The 19,736-nt window shown below is 50.5% G+C and overlaps 3 protein-coding genes and 1 long non-coding RNA gene across 4 annotated transcripts in view; 1 reads left to right on the top strand and 3 right to left on the bottom strand.

Moving 5' to 3' along the window:
• The window catches only part of LOC309438085 (uncharacterized protein), a 28,569-nt gene extending 18,800 nt beyond the window's left edge, over positions 1–9,769 (bottom strand). The window contains exon 1 of the mRNA XM_082048992.1: positions 9,756–9,769. The gene's annotated coding sequence lies outside the window, so the exon portion shown is untranslated. The remainder of the gene's footprint in view (positions 1–9,755) is intronic.
• LOC309444101 lies at positions 3,600–6,186 on the bottom strand. Its single transcript, XR_014184945.1, has 3 exons — positions 5,949–6,186; positions 5,748–5,817; positions 3,600–5,334 (listed from the first exon to the last, which is right to left on the bottom strand). It is a non-coding gene; the product is annotated as an uncharacterized lncRNA (long non-coding RNA).
• On the bottom strand, positions 7,657–9,443 carry LOC309447203 (uncharacterized protein; the record flags this gene model as incomplete). The annotated part of the gene is made up of 3 exons (XM_082067600.1): positions 7,657–8,824; positions 8,988–9,095; positions 9,365–9,443. The coding sequence occupies 3 exons, from the start codon at positions 9,441–9,443 to the stop codon at positions 7,932–7,934; spliced, it is 1,080 nt and encodes a 359-aa protein (XP_081923726.1). The 3' UTR covers positions 7,657–7,931.
• Positions 9,770–13,811: 4,042 nt separating the features above from the next.
• Positions 13,812–16,786, top strand: LOC309435427 (uncharacterized protein; the record flags this gene model as incomplete). The annotated part of the gene is made up of 4 exons (XM_082043625.1): positions 13,812–13,950; positions 14,208–14,324; positions 15,811–15,933; positions 16,092–16,786. 4 exons carry the CDS (start codon positions 13,812–13,814, stop codon positions 16,775–16,777), a joined length of 1,065 nt encoding a protein of 354 aa, XP_081899751.1. The 3' UTR covers positions 16,778–16,786.
• Between the last annotated feature and the right edge of the window lie 2,950 nt (positions 16,787–19,736).

Genomic DNA, 19,736 nt, shown 5'->3' with positions numbered 1-19,736 from the left:
TGCCAACACCATTCCCTCGGGAGATCAGGCTCGCTTGCTAGCGACTGCTTTGCTGGCACTAAACCAATTCCCCAGGGGGGAGGAGGCGAATAGTCCTGTCCAAAAACATTGGGCCACTCGAGCGCTAGAGGAAGGCCCGTCAGTTGTGGTCAGAAATGAGCTGGGAGAATGGGAACCGGGGTGGAAATTAGTTCTGACAGGGCGAGGGTATGCCGCAGTCAAAAAAGATGGCGGAATCAAATGGTGTCCGCTTAAGTCCATTAAGCCGGATCTTCAAGCTAAAACTAATGAAAACTGTGAGTTTCTGTTTTCAGGACCGGATCATCGGACACCCTCGTGACCCGTGTACCCCGGTGACCAGAGAAGTCAACAAGCCAGCGAGCATCCCATCTGGGCCCGAGAGTTCCGCACTGATAGAATCCAGACAGCAGCGAAGCGGCTTCCGAGGAGGGAAGCTGCGACACTTCTGTGTGATCTTGATTCTGGGGTTTGTTGCTACAGGTAAAGCGGAACCAGGTTACAGCCACCATCAGCCATTTAAGTGGCTCCTATGGGACGCCTCAAACAACCGAGTGATTAAGGAAAGCATAACAGCAGGTGCTCCGACTTTCACAGTTACATTCCATGACCTGTTTCCCACATCTAAATCGATATGGGGAACATATTGGTGTCCTAGCTCAAACCCAGGAAAGAGTTACTGCAACTATCCAGGATATATGTTTTGCGGATATTGGGGGTGTGAGACCATTGTTACAAGCAATAGATGGAGGCCGCAGAAAGAGGATGAATTTCTGAGAGTAGGATGGGGACCAGAAGGGTGTTCCCCTCCAGTGTTTGCGTTCAATCAAGTGCTAAGACAGAGTGGTGACTGCTCCTTTATAACTATTGAGGTCCAAAATCCGAATAATGCGGGTTGGGTTGTAGGTAAAATGTGGTCAGCATTTCTTCACAAAACTTTCAAGGATTCAGGAACACTAATACAAATCATCAAAGTCAGGTTACATGCACCCCAGACACTTGGACCTAACTCGGTCCTTGGCCTACAACCATTCATGCCCTTAGTAGATAGTACCAAGACATCAAGTACCTCGACACCTGAGATGCCTCCCCTGTGGAAGCTGCTGAACACAACGTACCAGCTCTTGAATTCTACCAATCCCAATGTGACAGTAAATTGCTGGCTTTGCTACGACGTAAGGCCCCCTTTTTAGGAAGCAATAGGTATACCCTCCGAACCAGGACTGACAGACGGGTCTAATCCACCACAATGTCTGTGGAATTCCACAAACAACCCAGGAATAACAATGCAACATGTATCAGGACAAGGGACATGCATCGGTAAAGTACCCTCTAACAAAAAGGCGTTATGCGCAAACGAGTTCACACTAGAAAAGGGGTCGAAAGCCAAATGGTTAATTCCTGTTGGCAATACCAAATGGATTTGTTCAAAAACTGGAGTTACACCATGTGTGTCTCTCAACGTGTTTAACCAAAACAGGGAGTTTTGCATACAGGTAACGATCATTCCGAGAATCATGTACCATCCCGAAGAATTCATGTATAATCACCAACCCTCCTCAGCTTTAGGTCACATACAAAAACGAGAACCCATTACCGCCTTAACCATAGCTACCCTTCTTTCCATTGGAGCCGCGGGGGCGGGAACAGGGATAGCGTCGTTAGTGGAACAGAATCAAAAGTTTCATTCCCTTAGAGCAGCAGTAGATGAAGATTTGGACCGGATTGAACAATCGATCACCGCTCTGGAAAAGTCACTGAGATCATTGTCCGAAGTTGTTTTGCAAAATCGCAGGGGACTAGATCTCTTGTTTCTTCAACGAGGCGGACTTTGTGCGGCTCTAGGAGAGGAATGTTGTGTGTATGTGGACAACACCGGGATTGTCAGAGACACAATGGCCAAACTTAGAGAGGGTCTAGACAAGAGGAAAAGAGATAGAGAAGCCCTACAGGGATGGTTTGAGTCATGGTTTAGCCAGTCACCATGGCTAGCCACCCTTATATCTGCTTTAGCAGGGCCGGTCATTGTAGGTCTGCTAGCACTAATCTTCGGACCCTGCATACTGAATAAGCTTGTAGCGTTTGTTAGAAGCCGACTAGAGCGAGTTAACATAATGCTAATTGAACGCCAACAACTCCTTTAAAAGGAGGCATTTACCTAGGGTTATCCCCAGTTATCCCTAGTTATCCCTAGTTACAATCCATTACTGTCACTTTCTAGTTTTCACCAGTTTATGGTGTCTTGCTGCTAACATTATTTAGTCTACCTCTAAAGATTACTTACACAGTATTGTACACTATTACCTCCTAGTTCTAACCAATTTATAGTGCCTTACCGTTCACTGTAGTCACTTTACTCACAAAAATATTGCACTAAGGTAGAAGCACAAAAATTTTTAAGACTGTTACATTTTAACTAATTTAGTTTTGCATAGGGAGGGGGGAAATGTAGGTAGTTAGGGTCTGGCGGTCGGAAGATCTCGCGCTGTACGGAAAGATAGTAGCCTCTCCCTAGGTAGGTAGGAGTATGTGAGGCAAGCAGACGGACGTGACGTTGTAAACCTAAGGTATATAACGCTGTGATATCTGTTAATAAACGCCATTTGCCGTCCACCACATTGGTGTCTGCGTGCTGATGGACCGAGCGACCTGGGGTGTGGTCGCCGTGCTGCTCCTGAACCAGGTCGTCACTGCCTACTGAGAGGCAACACTAGCTTACAACATGGGCGTCGAACCCACTAGCTTACAACGTGGGAATTGAACCCACTAGCTTACAACGTGGGGCTCAAACCCACAACAGAGAGAGTGCTTCACTCACTTTGTCCCTTCAGTGGCCAAGCCCCTCGCAGGGTGTTGGAACTGCAGTTAGAAGGACTCCGCACTCGCTTCGCAACCAGATTACGTCTCAAACAACACCAGTCACACAATCACATTACCCGACCTGACGGTACTTACAGTCCATTTTTCCCATCAGGACCTACCCGACCCGGCGGTACTTACAGTCCACCTTTCCCGGCGGGACCTTCGTGCACTCTGGATTACAGGTAAACTGCAGCATTCAGGGGGAGTGAGTTCAATTCTTCTCAATTCTTTTGCTTATGCTTTAATTTTGAATAATGTTGGTAGCTCTCCGCACACCCGAGTCCAAAGGCCACTATTAAAGTGGGGCGCCTCCCTTGAACCTGAGGTAACACAGAACTATCCAAGGTTATCACGTCGGGGTCACCAATTGAAATAAATAACTTAGGCTTTTTCTATGGATAAACAACATTTAATCCAATTCCTTGTATTCCTTAAACACGTGTTCATTAGAGCATAAGCAAAACAGCACTGGGTGCGCGGGGGATTCACTCTGCCCAACATGCATGGTGCATCCATGTAACACTGGAGGGCATTCACAGGTACAGCCCCCCAACCACACTTCTTCCCCTACACACACATACACACACACATCTGCTGCTGGCTGCGCTGCAAAATCACTTTAGCAATCCCAGGGTAAAGCCCAACTTTACAACCTATGAAGTCATAAAAATTTACAACTCAAAGTTATAAAGCAGGTATGTTTATTTCGACGTCGGGCGCAAGGGGGATCGTTCCACCATTCATGCACAACTTCTAACAATATGTGGTGTGTTTAAATACAGTAAGGTGTTACATATTCATAATGACCCCAGGAACGCCTCTACATATTCATAACCTTTCCCCGCTTCGTATTAAAATGAGTCTCAGATACCCATTTCCATAGTCTCCTCCCTGACCCTCCCCTGTTGCGCCTGCACGGTGTCACTTGGTGGATTAGAGGAGGGGTCTTTGGGGGTCTTTGGATGAAGGCTCCTTCAGCTTCATCACAGTGAACTTTGTACCTTTGGCTCATTATGTTGAATTGACTGGAACCCAAGCTGCCAAGTCGATTGAAACCAGACTGGCACCCCCTTTTGCTGTAAATCTTGGTTATCTTGCCTCCTCAAGTTTACAGCTAGGTGCAGTAAAACTTCTGATCTTGGCATTCGATGGGGTTCTGTTTTTCTTAACACAAGTTTACATAAAGCTCTAAACTAAGGACTTATTGTGTGGCTAAGCCTTAAAGTGTTAGTTCGTTAGTAGGCACCCATTATATGTTTAGTTAACCCTTAAAATGTTACTTGCCTCTACCAGTGATACAGAGAGAAGAGCGCGGGGTGTTGCAGAGACCAGCTCTGCAAGCGCCTCAGTTAAATTCCTCACAGCTGTAGCTAAAATTCTCTCTCCAGGTTTCTATACTTGTTTTTGAACTTCCTCTTTATGGTGGTCATATTCCCAATCATCCTATACATACCAGTAATTCCTTTGTCCAGGACACCTCTTTTCTAGGTGATTTCTAGTTACAATTTGCCAGTCTTCTCAATATAAGGTCATTCCATGCTTTTCTTGACAGTCTTGCTGTTCCATTAATATTTTCCCAATTTTGCAATACCTCAGCCAAGGGCGTCCCCTTCTCTATGCCGAGTTTTATTTCCCATCCCGTTGAGTCAGGAGGTTCAGAAAGGACCCCCTTGCTTTCCAGACTCTTTCAGAGAGGAGTTTAGGTGCGGCTGGATCCAGTCCTAGTCTCAGACTTGGTCAATGGTTTATGTCTAAAGGATATTTTCCCATTCTCAAGAGAGGCTTGAACCCCCTCTTCTGTGCAGTTTACAATGTTCAGGCCACACACCTTGCACTCATAAACATGCTGCAGCAAGGGAGGAATGCGAACCCACCCCGGTATGGAGGAAGATTTAAACTCCCTATGGTTTTTATATGTACAAATTTAGATCCTGGCATAGCCAGTCGTCTTCGGATCTGTATTTTGGCCAGAATACCTTCCTCTCTCTTATGGGCTCTTTTGTCCAGACAAAACACCATGCTTTATCTTTTTTTATTCATCCTTCCATTTTTGTACGTCACACGTTTCCCCAATAGCTTAACACCCTCCCTAAAGTACTGTATGGAGGAATGTTATCATTTTTCCTTTACATTTCCCATTCTGAGTCCCGAGGCTTCTCCTTCCGCCTCATCTCCCCTCTTAGATTGCCCCGACCACCAAGTCTACTTTCTTACCTTGGTCTGTGCACAGAGTTCCCTGGTCGCTTGTATTGTGCCTACCACTTTTTCCTTTCCCCTTTCTCCTATGGATTGCAGGGATCCGCCTTTTCCAATGCAGACTCAGGATTTCTGTCGCTTTCTCCTGGAGTCCCCACTGATGATCCACAGGACCGTTGAAACCAACGGGGCGCCCCTTCCTGTCCTTTGGCGATGTCCCCCAAGATGATGATGTCTCTCCCGGTTGAGCCCCCAGATCTGTAGGAAACAATGTTTTGGCAAATATGATAGGCCCAGGCAGCATTTTTAATAACGATTTTGCAAGGCTGGGTGTTCTACATAAAGACAGGCACAGCTAATAGGGCAAAAAGCTCCTGCTTATATTCCTCCAAAATCCCAGCCGCAATTTCCCTTCCCTTTTCCCCATTGGTTGGGAACTTCAGGGTTTACTGACTATCCGGACGCTTGCCTCAATTTACATACCATACCCTTCCCCCTAAATTAACTTGTAAATACAGCTATCTGTATATATTCCGGGAAGAGACTGTATTTTACATTAAGGTTTCATAGTCCTATGTCTCTTGGTCCTCCCACCTAAATTAACTTGTAAATACAGGCATTAGTATGTATACAGGTATCAGGATATATTCCGGGAAGAGACTGTGTTTTACATTATGGATTCCTGGTCCGACGTCTCTTGGTCCTTCCCCCCTGCTGGGGTCGGGCGCCAGGTCCTCAGTTCTGTAAAAACAACAGTTCTGTGTTAAACGTTCCCTACAATTTTCCTCCTCTTCTTTTTACTTTTGTTGGTTTTGCATTATCTTATGATACAGTCTAGTAGGTGGCTTAAAGCTGGGACAACGTAATTTCACCTTTTTCTCCAGGAGTTATACATTCAGCATTGCTTCTTTCTTCTTGTTCTTTTAGCAGCATCATTTTAGCAGAGCACGGCAGTGGCCCTAAAGGCATTTGCTTTGATAGAGCTGTCTCAATAAGGCGTTGAACAAGTCCTTGGACACACGGAATGATGCAGCATGCTGTAGAAATTAGTGCTCCTGCTACTACGATTAAAGAAGTAAAGATAGATACTATCATTTCTTTCCATTTTCCAAACCAAGATTCTAACCATCCCGTGAGTGAACTATCTATTCCTGAATTCTCAGCCAATTCTGCTGCTAAAGTCGTTGAGTCCTTGAGTCTGGTTACAGTGCCGTCGGGGGCAGTATTGGTTGGGATAAAGGTACAACACCTCTCTCCTAACATTACACATGCATCACCTTTGTCTGCCAGCATCATATCTAGGACCATCCTATTTTCCCATGCCATTCTACTAGTAGCATCTAATTGTTCAGCGATTCCATCAACTGCTTGTCTATTATAATTTATAAATTCTTGTTGGTTATAATAAATATAATTTATCCAGTCAACATTCATGTTTATATTTACCCACCAAAAGAAAAAGGACTCAAAGCCCGCAGCTCCTTGATTTCTTGCTTTGTGTTTGCTGGGGACCCCTCTGGGGACCCCAACTGAATCAAGATAAAGTCTGTCGTCAAAGGAAAACCCCAAGCTTTTTCTGTTGCCCTGGTTAATCACCATGTTCAAATGCCAGGGTAGAAGGAATTGCCAATGAAGCAATGTCACAGGTACCTTCCCAGTGGGGAGTAAAATGGAATGAAGTGTCATCTTCCCGCAGTACCACCAAAGATCCACTCAAGAAGCATTTGAGGACGTATGAGGACCAACTTCCCGTGACTCTACCCACCTCCTCATGTTCCTAGGAACTTGGTATCATTCCCGCCCTGCCGTGAGAGACAGGCAGTACGATTTCCAATGATTCCTGAAAATGCCAGGGGCCACTATCTCCCCTGTGGTGCAGGTCACCTCCCCGTTTTCAGAGCAGTTACAAAATGTTTGGTTCACTGATGCCTCTGTCAAATGAGAGGGAAAACATGGAAATACAAATACAAATAGAAACCAATGAAAAATAATCAGAGGGGGAGGGTAGCACCCAGGTGGAAGAGTTGATAGCAGCTTGGAATGTTATCAAACATGAGCCGCAATCTCTTTCTCCTGTCTACATCTCTGCTGATTCTGTTCCTGTCTTTAAGGGGTGCACTGAATGGCTCCCGTTCTGGGAGCAAAATGGGAGGGAGGTCAATCGGGTCCCTGTATGGCAGAGAGAAAAATGGCAAGAAATATTAACCTTCGGGAAAGAGGGAAATTTTGCGGTTGCTTGGGTCTCTTCCCATCAGAAGAATGAGACTCCTGCCAACCGATGGAAGAGCAAAGCAGATGAGTCGGCCAGTCTTGCTCCCCTATGGAACAACCCTGAGTCAGAAGATTGGGAAAGGTTATTATAACGATTACACCTCAAAAGGGAACACACTGGGGCTCAAGATCTTTACTGAGAAGTCCCAGATCATGATAACGATCTGAGTGTCCAGCTCTGTGATGATCTAACATGAAATAAGAGATCCATTAATAAGTTTGATACTGCTCTAAGAATTGACACTGGCCAAAAGTGGGGAAAAGATGAATGGACCCACCACAGACCATACAAAATATACAAACCCAATCTTTGGTTTCCCGGGTAGGGCAGCGTTGCCCGGCGGAGCTGGCGTTGCTCCAGCAGCTGCAGGGCAGCACCCGGATGTCCTGGGCTGGACTCCGCAGCAAACCGGAACTGGATTCAGGGATGCAACGTCTGGAACCGCGCCTTGGATCGCAGGTACGACAGGCAGGGTCCTCTTCAGATTCCGGCCATGGTCGAAGAGAGCGAGACGCTTGTAATCTCCCAATTCTAGTGGGTGTATGATGTCTATTGGATGGAATACTTAGTTGGTCAGTTTTGGTCACCCGTTCTGTCTGCCCCTCCTTGCAAATACACCACTCTCAGTTATGGGACATGCAAAATTCACCAGTAGCCTTTGCTGCCATAGCAATAAGTCTAAACCAGTGTGGCTTCTGCATACCATTGCTACCGTTATTGGTTCTGGAGCAATATTCAAGGGGAATAAACAGTATGTCTTTTGTATTATGAGACAGTGTTGGTGATAAAGGAGTGCAATGCACGTGTGGGTGCACTGGTGGAAGACGAGGGTATCCTTTGCCCTGAAGCTCTTGCCACAGTCGTTGCAGGTGAAGGGCTTCTCCCCGGTGCGGATGCGCTGGTGGACGATGAGGGTCTTCTTCTCACTGAAGCTCTTGCCACACTCGGTGCACTTGAAGGGCTTTTCCCCTGTGTGGATGCGCTGGTGGGTCATGAGGGACTGCTTTAATTTGAAGCTCTTGCCACAGTCAGTGCAGATGAAGGGCTTCTCCCCTGTGTGGATGCGCTGGTGAACGATGAGGGCCTGCTTTCCCGTGAAGCTCTTGCCACACTCAGTGCAGGTGAAGGGCTTCTCCCCAGTGTGCACGCGCTGGTGCATCAGGAGGCTGTTCTTGTGGCTAAAGCTCTTACCGCACTCGGTGCAGGTGAAGGGCTTCTCCCCAGTGTGGATGCGCTGGTGGATGATTTTGTCCTTCACACTGAAGCTTTTGCCACAGTCAGTGCAGATGAAGGGCTTTTCTCCGGTGTGGATGCGCTGGTGCTTGATAAGGGTCTTCTTTCCACTGAAGCTATTGCCACAGTCAGTGCAGCTGAAGGGCTTCTCCCCACTGTGAAAGTGCTGGTGACTCAGCAGGTGCTGCCTCTGGACAAAGCTCCTGACTCCATTGACCTCCCTCTGGGTCCCGGGGCCAACAGCTGCTGGGGAGAAGAAAACAGGGTCACTGGCACCGACATCATGGGCATGTTGGACACCTCCCCATGGGGAGCAGCAAGGGCACCCTGCCAGCCCCCCACCCTTGAAGTTGCATGGAGCACCCGAGGCAAGGAGACAGTGCAACCCCTGACCCTGGGTACCAACCTGGCACAGGTGTCTCCTGCCTCTCCCGCTCCCGAGGGGGCTCTGGCACGCACGGTGTCTCTTCTCGCTCTATCTTGCAGATGATCTCTGGTTTGACGTTGGCCCAGCCTGTCCGGGGCACAGAGAGAAGCCCCCTCTCCCGCACTGCCGGGACAGCAGCACCGGCCCCCGCACCCACAGCCCCAGCATCCCCCCCACCCCGCTCCTCTCTCCTGTCCCTGCCAGGCTGCGGCTTCAGCCCCCACATCCCTGCACCTACAGCCTCCTCTCGCCTCGCCCCCGTCACCTCAGCCACTCTCCTGCACACAGGACACCTGGGAACAGCTCAAAGCTGCGCCTGGGAGGTTTAGACTGGACATGAGGAAGCATTTCTGTACTGAGGGGGTGGTCAAACCCTGGAACAGGCTGCCTGGAGAGGCAGTCGATGCCCCAAGCCTCTCCCTGTTTGAGAGGCATTTGGACAATGCCCTTAACAAGATGCAGCAGTTTGTGGTCAGCCCTGAAGTGGTCACCGGACACAGCACCGTGACACAAGGGCTGGCCCGAGGCCTGGCAGCAGGCACGCTCCTGCCTGCCCCTGCCCGTGGTGCGGCTCAGCGGGCAGGAACGGGAGCACCCTGCACCGCACCGGGTCTCAAAACACTTCGCACTCACACAGCCCCACAGCAGCAGGTCCCAGGGGCGTTTTGCCACTGCTGCACCACAGCACCACCCATGGCAATCCCAGCCCGCGGTGTCCCCAGAGCCGGGGCCGTGCCTGACCCCCACCTTGCCGCAGCAGCCTGGAGCCTGGCGCTTTGCTGCTCTCGGCACGGAGATGGAGGCCCGTGCAGGTATTGATCCGGGAAGAGCCACGAGAAAAAGGGGGTGCTCCCAAGCACCCAAATCTTCCTCCGGTGCCCCACAAGGGCAGCAGGAACATGTGCGGGGGTGTCCCGGGAGTCTGAGCACCCCGCCCGGCCCCAGCCCAGCCCTTCCCAGCGCCGGGGCCGCCAGGGCCGGATCCAGGGGAGCCCGGGCGGCTGGGACACGGAGCAGCGTGTCCGCGTTGCACGGGGGCCACGGGGCGAGCCGGGGAAAGGCCGGAGCGCCGGGGGGAGCGGGCCCTAAAGGGAGTGCGGGGGGGTCCGGCAGGGCTGCGGGGCGGCCGGCGGAGGGGAGAGCACGGGAGAGGCCGTCGGGACCGGGGTCCCCTCCCGGGGCCGCCCGGCGGGGGATGCCCGCGTCCGGGGAGCGCCGGGACCCCGCGGGCGAACAGCGCCCATCCCCGTGCCGCGGGCCCGCCGCCCGCCGCCCCTACCTGCGCCGGGGCCGCGCCGCCAGCCCCGCACGGACAAAGGCGGCGCCGGGAGCCGCCGGCAGCGTCCGCCCGGGAGGGCCGCCCGCCGCCGGTGCAGCACGGGAGGTGTAGTCCTGCCGCGCCGCCCCGCTCGGCTCGGGGGGGCGGGCACCGGGAGCACCGCTGTGTCCTTGCGGCCCCTGGCCCTGCCCGCCACCCCTGGCCACACGGGTCCCCTGCAAATGGAGTCCTGGGCTCGGGGGCACCGAGACACGGCGGGACACGCCGGCTGGTGGGGACAGGCCGGGTGGCTGTTGGCAAACATTCCTTTGCCTTTTCTACTCGGACGGGTCCCATCTCCCCCTCGCAAGTCAGAGTCATCACCGTGTGTCCCATCATCGTGAAAGCCACAACCCTGGTGGCAGCACCAGCCAAAAAGCCAAGTGTTGACTCACATAATGGGTCTGCTCCTGCCTGCACCCTTTCCTCTGACTGGGGAAAACAGAGATACAGATCATTTGAGCACCTATCCCTTGCAATTGCACCCCTAGAGTTTCACAGCCTTGCTTGATTCTGCCCAGGTTCCACCTGGCCCTGACATTTGTGCCCACGTGAAAGAGCAATAAGGAATAACGGGCCACATTTTTAAAAAGTTGTGGCACCTCCTCAGTGACATCCCAGACCTCAGCACCTGGAAGGCAGCAAAGTCACACAATCCCCTGTTGGGCTGAATAAACAGATGCCTCGGTGGCCCTCAGCAGAGAGTTCTTTATGACAAGCCATCATCATTTCCTTTGGTGATTTCTAGCATCCATCCACTATTTAATTTGTTCTAGAATCACTGTTGCTACCACTGCTGCCGTGGCAGCGCTCGGAGGGAAAGCTTCTCCCCACCCGGTAAGATGATCAAACGCTAGTAAGTTTTTAATCCACCCAACTGCAGGTAATGCTGTGAAATCAAGTCCAATATTTTGGAAGGGTCATAAACTCGGACTCCGCCCTCCTGCAGGCTGCTTTCTAAGTGCCTTTTTATTTACTTTTTTACAATCCGCACATCATTCACAAATTTGCTTGGCTATGGTGTAAATTCCAGGACATCCGTATTTTCGTAACACTATGTCACTCATGACTTGTGTTCCCCGTTAACTCTCCTGATGTAAAATTGCTAACACCTCCCTCATGGTTTGCATATTTCTCATTTCTCTACCATCTGGGAGTACCCATTTCCCATTCTGTTCCCTGGCTCCTAATTCCTGGCGGACTTCTTTTTATTTTTCCTTGAAAACTGGAATTTCTTGCGGGGCCAGGACCTGGGGCGCCGGATAACTTATAGTTATTGCTTCAGGTTTTAAGGCTGTTTCTCAGGCCATTTCATCTGCTAACCAATTTTCCCTGACACAAAAGGAGTTTCCCCTCTCATGTCCATTAACAGGTTCTACAGCCACTTCTATTGGTGACATCAGATTACATAACACTTGTCCAACTCGTTCTTCATGAACCAATTCTTTTCCTGTGCTATTAATTAGACCCCGTTCTTCCCAGATTTTCCCAAAGGTGTGCACTACTCCAAATGCATATCTAGAATCATTACAGATGGTACCTTCTTTTCCTTTTAACATTCACAGTGCCTGATGGAGAGCATACAGCTCGCGTGTCTAAGCTGACCCGTTATTAGGCAACCTTCCCATTCTTCTTTCAGCACTGGCACCTTCAGTGGTGGCACACCCATTGTGTCTTTTCCCTGAACTACCCTTGAAGACCCATCTATGAAGAGGTGCAGCCCATTGTCAGCTCTCCATAGGAAAGCAGCAGGGTTTAATTTCCTGCCACAAATAGGAGTTTATTCATAATTCTCTCTCCTTTCCCCTGCTACCCCATTTGTTACAAGTGTGTCTTCGGTCTAAGATATTTTTAGGGTGATGTTTAAAAGGGATAGGGTAGCTTCCTTTGGGGGACTACGGTGGGTCCATGGATTCCCTGAGAGGGGGCATGGGAACAGAAATCAGGCTTGAAGATATTCATGCCTACCCATGAGAAAGATGGGAATAAAGGAGTATCCGGAGAGGGTAAGGATGTACCCGTGAGAGAGAAGGGAGTAAAAGAGTAACACTGATGATAGCAAAAACAGCCAATGAGATGTTACTGCTGTAACTTGTAACCAGTACTGAAGAGACACATGAATTGGTAAAACTGTATAACAATGCACTTGTGGTAATAAATGGCATCTACTGCTTTAATCCTGGAAGAACCTGGTCTATGTCATTTGTCTCAACCACGACATATGGTGACCCCAACGTGATCCTGTATGAAGAGGATCTCGCATGAAGAAGAGACAGCGGTGAAGCTGTGACAAGCGAAGACGAGCTGTGGACATGAGCCCGGTACAGCTGATAGAGCAGCAGGGGGGAGCTGCCAAAGATCTGGACCCTTGAAAAGACACCACACCAAGAGCTGATGAGCTACCGGGAACAGAAGGGGTGGAACTTATCTGAAGAAGAGGGTATTGTATTATCCACATGGAAACTGCTTCTGAAGAAGCAGGGTGTTAGCCTTCTGGAATTGACTTTGTGAAGGATGTTACTATGGGGCAAAGCACTACCGAAAGATTCCCCAGCACCGCTCAAGTCCATGTTATCTGATGACTCGGATGAGGGTGAAGGTCCGCAGCTTTTTCTTGAGGAGTTAAAAGGAAAAGGAGTATGTGTAAGTGTTGTCCCGAGATCAGATAAAAATCATGAAAGACTCAAGCAAAATTAGACCTATGCAATGCAACAGCTATAGATCATTTAGGACAGAAAGATGGGGATTGGTTGAAAGGCATCCCCCAAATCTTGGAAGAGACACTAATTGACACACCACAATTACAGGCGGGATTGGTTTCTGAAATCCTGAGGCAGTCAACAGACCTTGCATATCAAGCTGTGATAAAGGTGCCAGAAACCAACAAAGCAGCCAAATCATTTACAACTATTAATCAGAGTCCCAATGAGAATTACAAGCAATTTATTGACCATCTTCAAGAAGCCATCAATAAGCAGGTTGAAAACTTAAAGGCTAAGGACACACTGGCGTTGAAATTAGTAGTAGAGAATGCTAATGTTTGCTGTCAACGTGTTATCTGCGGGTTTTACAGTACATATTACGTGCTTCTGTGTATTGCCTCTCTGAAAATCAAGCAGCTTGTCAGGAATGTGAGTTAATTGTTTTACTGGTTGTTGTTGGAATTGTTTCTTTGTGGTGTAAGTACACCGTAAAACCTTCTTCCCACTTTTCCCACTCGCGCTGCAAGCAGCCCTGTGCTTCCCCCCTCCCTCCCTCTTCTCATGGTTTTTACTTACGAGATGGGGTCTGAAATTACTGTTTTCAGTCGTGTTCCTAAGAAATCGTTATTGGCAGGTTTTTTAAAACATAGGAAAACACTTGTAAATATGAGGAAGGAAGATCGTGTGAAATATTATGATCGATGGTGGCTGCTGTGTCAGTGAGATGAATGGGAAAAGTGGCAGGAGGATAGAACCTTGAAGTATGACAATTTGTTGCAACTAATGCGGAGCCGAGCGGGGCGGAGCGGCAGGACTACACCTCCCGTGCTCCCCGGCGGCGGGCGGCCCTCCCGGGCTGACGCTGCCGGCGGCTCCCGGCGCCGCCTTTGTCCGTGCGGGGCTGGCGGCGACCCCGGCGCAGGTAGGGAAGGTTTGGGTACTCGGGAGCTTCCAAAACTCCTCTTTTTGAGGCTCGTTCTCGCCTTTACCACGAGGTGGCCGGGTCAGTGATTGACGCTCTTTGGTCGGGCCTTTTCCCAGTAGCTGTGAAGGCTCGGGGTGCAGGGAAGGCAGCTTTGGGCAGGTGAGTGAACTTGTGCCCCTGATTTCTTCATGAAAATGTTGTGCTTGCAGGGACCATCTGTCCTGGCTGTGCTGGTGCGGCTTGTGACGGGACAGGCACCTCGTGTGGAATCCGGAGCATCCCGCCTCCCTCTTCCCGGATCAATACCTGCACGGGCCTCCATCTCCGCGCCGAGAGCAGCGACGCGCCGGGCTCCAGGCTGCTGCGGCAAGGTGGGGGGTCAGGCACGGCCCCGGCTCTGGGGACACCGCGGGCTGGGATTGCCGTGGTTGTTTCCATGGTGCAGCAGTGGCAAAACACCCGTGGGACCCGCTGGGATGGGAGTCCGGTTGGTACAGGAGGTGTGGGAGAGAAGTGTTTTGAGACCCAGTGCGGTGCAGGGTGCTCCCGTTCCTGCCCGCTGAGCCGCACCACGGGCAGGGGCAGGCAGGAGCGTGCCTCCTGCGAGGCCTCGGGCCAGCCCTTGTGTCACGGTGCTGTGTCCGGTCCTGGTGGGAGATCGCGTTTGTGGCGTGGGTGGGGGACAGGGCACAGTCCCCACAGCTGCTGGAGTGTTCCCCAACCCAGCAACATGCTGAGAGAGACCCCCATGCCCCAGTGACCCTACTGTGCCACCTGGCTGTGCCAACACTGCCCCTCTGCCCCCAGCCTTCCCTTGCACAGGATTCTCTGAGCTCTCCCGGTGTTCCCCTTGGAATGCCCAAGCCCCTGGTGCCAGTAGGGCTCTGCCTGGCAGTAGTGAGGTTTCGGCAGGACTCTTTTTGGCACTGCCAGGCTGGGGTTGAGCCAGAATTCACCTCTTTTAGTGAGCTGGAGCCACTGAAAGTGACAATCCAGCTGTTCCCTTTGCTGCCTGAGCGATGACGTACCAGTTGTGATCGCAGGTTTTCGCAGGCAGCCTCTAGTGGAGAGTGGTCCTGAGAGAGAAGATGGATGGGATGGGAATGGATGGGATGGGATGGCCTATTTCAATTGAAAGGGACCTACAATGAACATCTATTCCAATTGTGCAATCACTTCAGGGCTGACTACAAGCTGCAGCTTTTTGTCAAGGGTTTTGTCCAAATGCCTCTCAAACGGGACAGGCTTGAGGTATCAACTGCCTCTCCAGGCAGCCTGTTCCAGGGTTTGACCACCCCCTCAGTACAGAAATGCTTCCTCGTGTCCAGTCTAAACCTCCCAGGCGCAGCTTTGAGCTGTTCCCAGGTGTCCTGTCTGCAGGAGAGTGGCCGAGGTGACGGGGCGAGGCGAGAGGAGGCTGTAGGTGCAGGGATGTGTGGGCTGAAGCCGCAGCCTGGCAGGGACAGGAGAGAGGAGCGGGGTGGGGGGGATGCTGGGGCTGTGTGTGCAGGGGCCGGTGCTGCTGTCCCGGCAGTGCGGGAGAGGGGGCTTCTCTCTGTGCCCCGGACAGGCTGGACCACCATCAAACCAGAGATCATCTGCAAGATGGAGCGAGAAGAGACACCCTGTGTGCCAGAGTCCCCTCGGGAGTAGCAGAGGTACCAGACCCTTGTGCCAGGTGGGTATTGGGGAGTCTGCAGGGAACTGGATGGGAGTTCCAGAAGCAATGTCCCTTGCCTCGTGTGCTCCCTGTGCCAGGATGGGTGGGGGGCTTGTGGGGTGCCCATGCTGCTCCCCATGGGAGGGGTCCCACACGCCCTTCCTGCCCTGGCAATGACCCCCGTCTCTTCTCCCCAGTAGTTGTCAGCGCCGGGACACAGAGGGAGGCCGAGGAGGTCCATGAGGAGCCAGTGGCACCCACCACCCTTCTCCCAGCAGTGCCCAACCTGGGTGGGAGGCGGCAGGGGGACTCAGTCCATGGTTGGTTGGGCAGGAGCCAGAGGGGCCGGTTGGGGCACTCCCGCCTCCACTCCCTCCCAGACCATCAGCTGCTGGAGAAGAGCCCCCCAACGTGTGACAAGACCTTCAGGAGCCAGAAGGTGGTTGATGGTCATGGGTCGAGACACATGGGCAAGCAGCCCTTCAGCTGCACCGACTGCGGCAAGAGCTTCAAACGCAGGAATGCCTGAAGCACCGGCGTGCACACAGTGGTGAGAAGCCCTACGCCTGCAGCCAATGTGGTCTGTGCTTCAGGGAGAAAAACAACCTGCTGAGCCACCAGCGTGTCCACACCGGGGAGAAGCCCTTCACCTGCCCCGACTGCGGCAAGAGCTTCAGCCGTAAGCACCACCTGGTGTGCCACCGGTGTGTGCACACCGGGGAGAAGCCCTTTGGCTGCAGCTACTGCGGCAAGAGCTTCAGAGAGAAGAGCCACCTGGTAACCCACCAGCGCCTCCACACTGGGGAGCGTCCATACACCTGCACCCGCTGCCCCAAGGCCTTCAGGGACAAGAGGACCCTCACCATCCATGAGCGCATCCACACTGGCGAGAAGCCCTACAAGTGCGGCACGTGCAGCAAGAACTGCAGGCAGAAGCATCACCTGAAGAGCCACCAGCGGGTGCACCGGGGTCCATGGGAGGTGCAGGTGGGCGATCTGTGGGAAAGAGTGGATCTGTCCCTGGTTGGGGGGCCGGCAGAGGCCAAGCCCTTCCAGTGCGGTGTCTGCGAGAAGCGGTTTTGGAAGGAGAGGCTCATGCTGGCTCACCAGCGCACCCACGGCACCCCCAGCCTGCAGCCGCCTCCGCAGCCCGGCACCCCCTGAATCTGCTGCTGAGGGGTCTGTGGGGCACTGGGGGCTGGTGTGGGGTGGCTGGCGGGGGAAATGTCCTGGTTTTGTTTGGGACAGAGTTAATTTTCTTCCTAGTAGCTGGTTTAGTGCTGTGATTTGGATTGAGGATAAGAATGTTTCTAATACCTGGATGTTTTGGTTGTTGCTGAGCAGTGAAGGATTTTTCAGGTTCTGGTGCCCTGCCAGCTGGGAGGGGACACAGCCGGGATAGCTGAAACAAAGTGGCCAAAGGGCTGTTCCTTACCATCTGATGTCATGGTCAGTATAGAAACTGGGGGCAGTGGGCCTGGGGCACCACAGCTCAGGGACGGGTTGAGCATCAGTCCACGTGTGGTGAGCAGTTGTGTTGTGTATCACTTGTTTTGTATATTCTTACATCGTCATCTTTGTCATTACTCCTTTCCTCTTCTATTAAACTGTCTTCATCTCAACCCACGAGTTTTACTCAGATCACTGGATGAGTCCAATTTAAATTTTGTATTAGTCACTTAGTTTCAAGTAATACATTTTAAGTAGAATAAAGCAATTAGATGTGTAATGTGTGATTTTTAGTGTACTGTCCGCTTCACATTACCTAGTAGCTAAATTTGCTGACATCTTAAACTGTGTGTTGTGAAGTTCCACTCATATTAACCAAACTTGTGTGTACTTGAGCAAAACGAAGCAGCTACAAACCATCAACACAACCTGCATGATATGGCCTGTGTTGCACATTACAGAACGAAACAGGATCCAGTTGAGGCAAATAACGGCTTCAAGGCCGGTACCAACTGGCTACGGACTATCAACAACGTCTGCAGTAGAACACGTTAAAGGCCTGTCTGAAGACAGGGAAAGGATCCAATGTGCAGAAAACCCTAGAGAGGAATATTGTTATTGAACTGGATCATTGTGTGAGGAACAGGCTGGGACCCAACCAGGAACCCAGAAAACTCTCGGAACGCAGTGACCGGTCAGAAAGCCGACAGCGCTGGGCGCATCGGGGGTTTGTCTCCTTAACATCTCACCAAGGATCAGAAACACACCTTTTCTATACATTACAACAGCGAATATTCACACTATTTCTGAGAAGACCTGCCTGACCCCAAAAAATCTAACGCATATGCTAAGCTATTGCAAAATTATAGTCGTGCACAGGATGTATATATGCCGCTGGTACCGAGAAATACAGGCCTGCTTTAACAACATTATTCAAGCCTTTGGTATCAATTCCCCCCGTTGGAAGTACTCAGATCTTTTCTTTCTGCTGCTGTATATCTGTCTGAAGAGTTTTCGTTACACAACCTATGTAGAGTCCCATCATAATTATCATCATGACTACAAGGATAATTCCTTCTAGCGATGCGGCTAATCATTCTTTTAGAGACCATCCACCCAAACCTTGAAGGATCTTCTTGAGCCAATTCCTTTCTGTTGTATCTCTAATTCCTTTGCTACCTTCTGGCACGTTTCTCATCTTGTCTCATTGTTCTTGGAGATCAGCAGTGATGGCTGGGATGTGGATACAGCAGTGGTCTTCTTCTAATTTAAGATACCCACATGCCTCTTGTCTAATGCCAGCCTATTTTGTAAAGTCAATTTAGAATTAGCTTGGACCTTTTTATTAATAATCTGAAATCCTTTTTGAGTGGCTCTGCACAAGGCCTCTGCTTGCCAAGTTAGATTTTTTATTAACATTGGATTTTCCAAAGCCATTATTTGCGGTAAAAGCAAACTTTGACATTCCCAACTCAGCTGTACTGTGGTTGATGGCCACGACCATGTGTCCAGGTCTTTTCTTTTAACCTGCCCCCAATATGGAGCTTTGATTGGGCTCTTTTCCCAGGTAGGACACAGGGTCTGTAATCCAAAAGCCACCTGCTTAGTTACTGTACTAAGTCACGGCTGGGCAGTCTAAAATCCATCTGACATGACCCACATTAATTTGGCAGCTTCTCTTCAATTGAGAGTGCTGGGGAACACTGGGGATCATCCACCATAAGTGTTCCAATGAGTGGATGCTCTTGCATTGCTTATATTCACACAATTAGTGCATATTCATTGGAATTTGGGGGAATTTTTAACATGGAATACATCCATACTAAGAAATAATTGCATAATCATTGGCATAAAGTTAGTTATTTCATGGTCTTTGCTGCCATCTAGTCTCCTTCTACAGGTACCACAGTCTCTTTTGGGGGGGCCTTCTGGGGGTCCTTTCATGTGTGCGCTGATCGACTTCTCCACGTTGGCAGCTCTTCGCACAAGCACAATCAGTGCTCACTTACATAATTATTAGTTAAATATAAATGCTTTCTAACTACCTGCCAAAGGAGGAGACAATTTTCTACTTGTAGATCCTCCTGCATTACAAGCTAGAGACAAAAGATTAAGTCATATATTGTTTAGAAGCAGAGTGCTTAGGTAATGTTTGACTAGAAATTCATAGGTGTATTGTAAGTAAGAAACTGAACAATTGTAACTAACGTCATCAATTATTTCTTAGGTGTCTGGTCCCCAGCAGCTCTTTTACGTGTGAAATCATGAAGGGGATGAGCTATGATACAGAAATCTGGAATGCCCTTCCTCCAGAACACCAGTAGGCCTGGGGCATGTTGCAGCTCCTTTTTGTTGTCTGGTATCTTTATCTGTTCCTAAGAGGTCATGGCTTCGGGGGAAATGCACACTGCCTCTCCTCTCCACCATACACCTAAAAACTTTACCTCAGGATAGAGGAGTTGTACCTTTTCTGCAGGAATCTGAAATCCCACATCTTCCAGGTGGGTGATTATTTTCGTTTGGGCTTGGGTTCTGCTTTGGCATCAGATCCGCCCACCAATGTATCATTGGTGTATTGGCGCAGCTTAACTCCCCCCTTGGAGGTGACTTCTCCTAAAGCCTGGGCCAGACTGAGATGCGCCAAGGGAGGTGTACGCCTATACCCTTGGGGAAG

The sequence above is a fragment of the Streptopelia decaocto genome, assembly GCF_964273445.1.
Source record: "Streptopelia decaocto genome assembly, chromosome: 1".
Taxonomy (NCBI): domain Eukaryota; kingdom Metazoa; phylum Chordata; class Aves; order Columbiformes; family Columbidae; genus Streptopelia; species Streptopelia decaocto.
Note: the sequence above shows the minus strand (reverse complement) of the source record. Positions and strands in the feature narration are given on the sequence as shown.